Here is a 1,740-nt window from a genome sequence, read left to right as displayed (position 1 = left end):
TAGGAGATAAAAAAGAGAAGCTTCTATAAGGAAGCCATATCTTGACTTAAATGGGCTATTTCAGCATTGGGTTTGATAAGGATATATTGGTATTTACTGGATTATTACGATAAAAAAAAAAGAGGTTGTATTATTCGAAGTGTCTGTGGAAGAAATTAGGGTAAATTCACTCTTTTCTTGATCAAATTGTAAACTATCTATGAAAAATTGAGAAAAAAGGGGGGTTAAACTTCTGAGTATAACAAATTTACAAAGTTCAATTGAATTGGATTGAGTGGAATTCAATCCAATTACCGTCTGATGGATTTATCGAAATATTTTGTTTTTTTCTTTTATAGTAGTTATATTGAGAATCAAAATCATAGTAAATATTCAATGTATGAATGGACATGACCTAAGAAATATTCCATAATAGAGGTACTTTTAATTTTGTATAAAAAAAATTTGGACTCTTACCAAGGTAAGGCAGGATCTGGAAGTAGTCATCAGGACAAAGATCAGTGAATGGTGTTGCAAGCAAGTATCATTTGCATTCAACCAGGCAGGGAATTCCATCACTTGATCAAACGGTTGATACCCACCATCATCCTCAGTTTTCAATTCAGGTGCCCCCAGGTCCATAGTCTTCAAGAACTTGAACCACCATGCTGATGTTACCAAATTCATGGTGTCATTCCACTCCATTTCATGCTGCTCTCCTAATGATCTGATCTCCGCCATCTCCTCATCGTCCATAGCATGATGCAGGCCTCCTCCCCCACCGTAGGCCTCAGTTAGATCGGCGGCCCGCCCCACTTCATGCGATAGTGCAACTGAAGGAACTTCTTCGGTTACAACAGATAGAGTTGGAGAAGATGAAGATGGTGGAGATGATGATGAATAAATTGATGGGTTGTTGGTGTTATAGTAAAGGTTGGTGTCTATGGTGTTGAAATCATGAAAGTTGAGGTTTAGGCCTAATGGTTGGTTTGGCAGAGTGAAGTTGATAGATCTGGGAATGAAGAGAGATTGAAGAAGAGCCATGATATGGATTGTAGTAGAAGGAGGAGGAGGTATGTTGTGGAAAGATGAACATGAAAACTGTCTAGATTATAAGGAGACAAGTTGTTTGTGCTTGCTGGGTATTCTAGGATTTTCCTAGATTTGTCTTTGTTTTGTTCAAAGGTGGTGATGAAGATGAGGCATGTGATAATTGCTGTTCTTGTTGTTGGTTTGTTGTTGTTGTTGATGCTGTTGTTGTTCTTTGCATGTTTCATGGAGCTCTATGAACTTGAGTGCAGTGACAATTTCTTCCTAGCTCAGCCATGTTAGCAACTTTCTTGGTAAGGCCTGCTGTGTGAGTCTCCTCTCATTGCTTCTTATGCTGTTGAGGAGGTTGGGGTTGTGGTGGGTCGTTTGTGGCGGTGTTTCACTAAAACCATCACTGAATTTCGCCGAGTTCTGGCCATTGAACCGTCGTCAGATTCTTTGGGAAGGTTCATGGGTGGGTTTTGGTTCTAGTAGAGGTGAGTTGTTTAACAAGACTACGGATATAAGCACCGGACATATGAGGCTCTTCTTTGAGTTTACTAATTTGATCAATTTCCATTCCATCTTTTGTTTCATGCTTGGAAGATCGACCCTTCATATCTCACTTTTTTTGTTTTTTCAATTTAGAGCTTGGTAGAGAAAAAAAATCATTGATTTTCTCTCAAATATTCTTCGAGGGAAAAAAAAAAAAGTACAGGCTGCAGAGGGTGA

General features: G+C 38.8%; 1 protein-coding gene across 1 annotated transcript; it reads right to left on the bottom strand.

Annotated features, from left to right (window-relative positions):
* Window positions 1–29: 29 nt before the first annotated feature.
* LOC107958807 (uncharacterized) lies at window positions 30–1,023 on the bottom strand. Its single transcript, XM_041112654.1, has one exon. The coding sequence runs from the start codon at window positions 1,021–1,023 to the stop codon at window positions 424–426; it is 600 nt and encodes a 199-aa protein (XP_040968588.1). The 3' UTR covers window positions 30–423.
* Between the last annotated feature and the right edge of the window lie 717 nt (window positions 1,024–1,740).

Source organism: Gossypium hirsutum, chromosome A05 (assembly GCF_007990345.1).
Source record: "Gossypium hirsutum isolate 1008001.06 chromosome A05, Gossypium_hirsutum_v2.1, whole genome shotgun sequence".
Lineage (NCBI taxonomy): Eukaryota > Viridiplantae > Streptophyta > Magnoliopsida > Malvales > Malvaceae > Gossypium > Gossypium hirsutum.
This window is presented reverse-complemented; position numbering and strand designations above follow the sequence as displayed.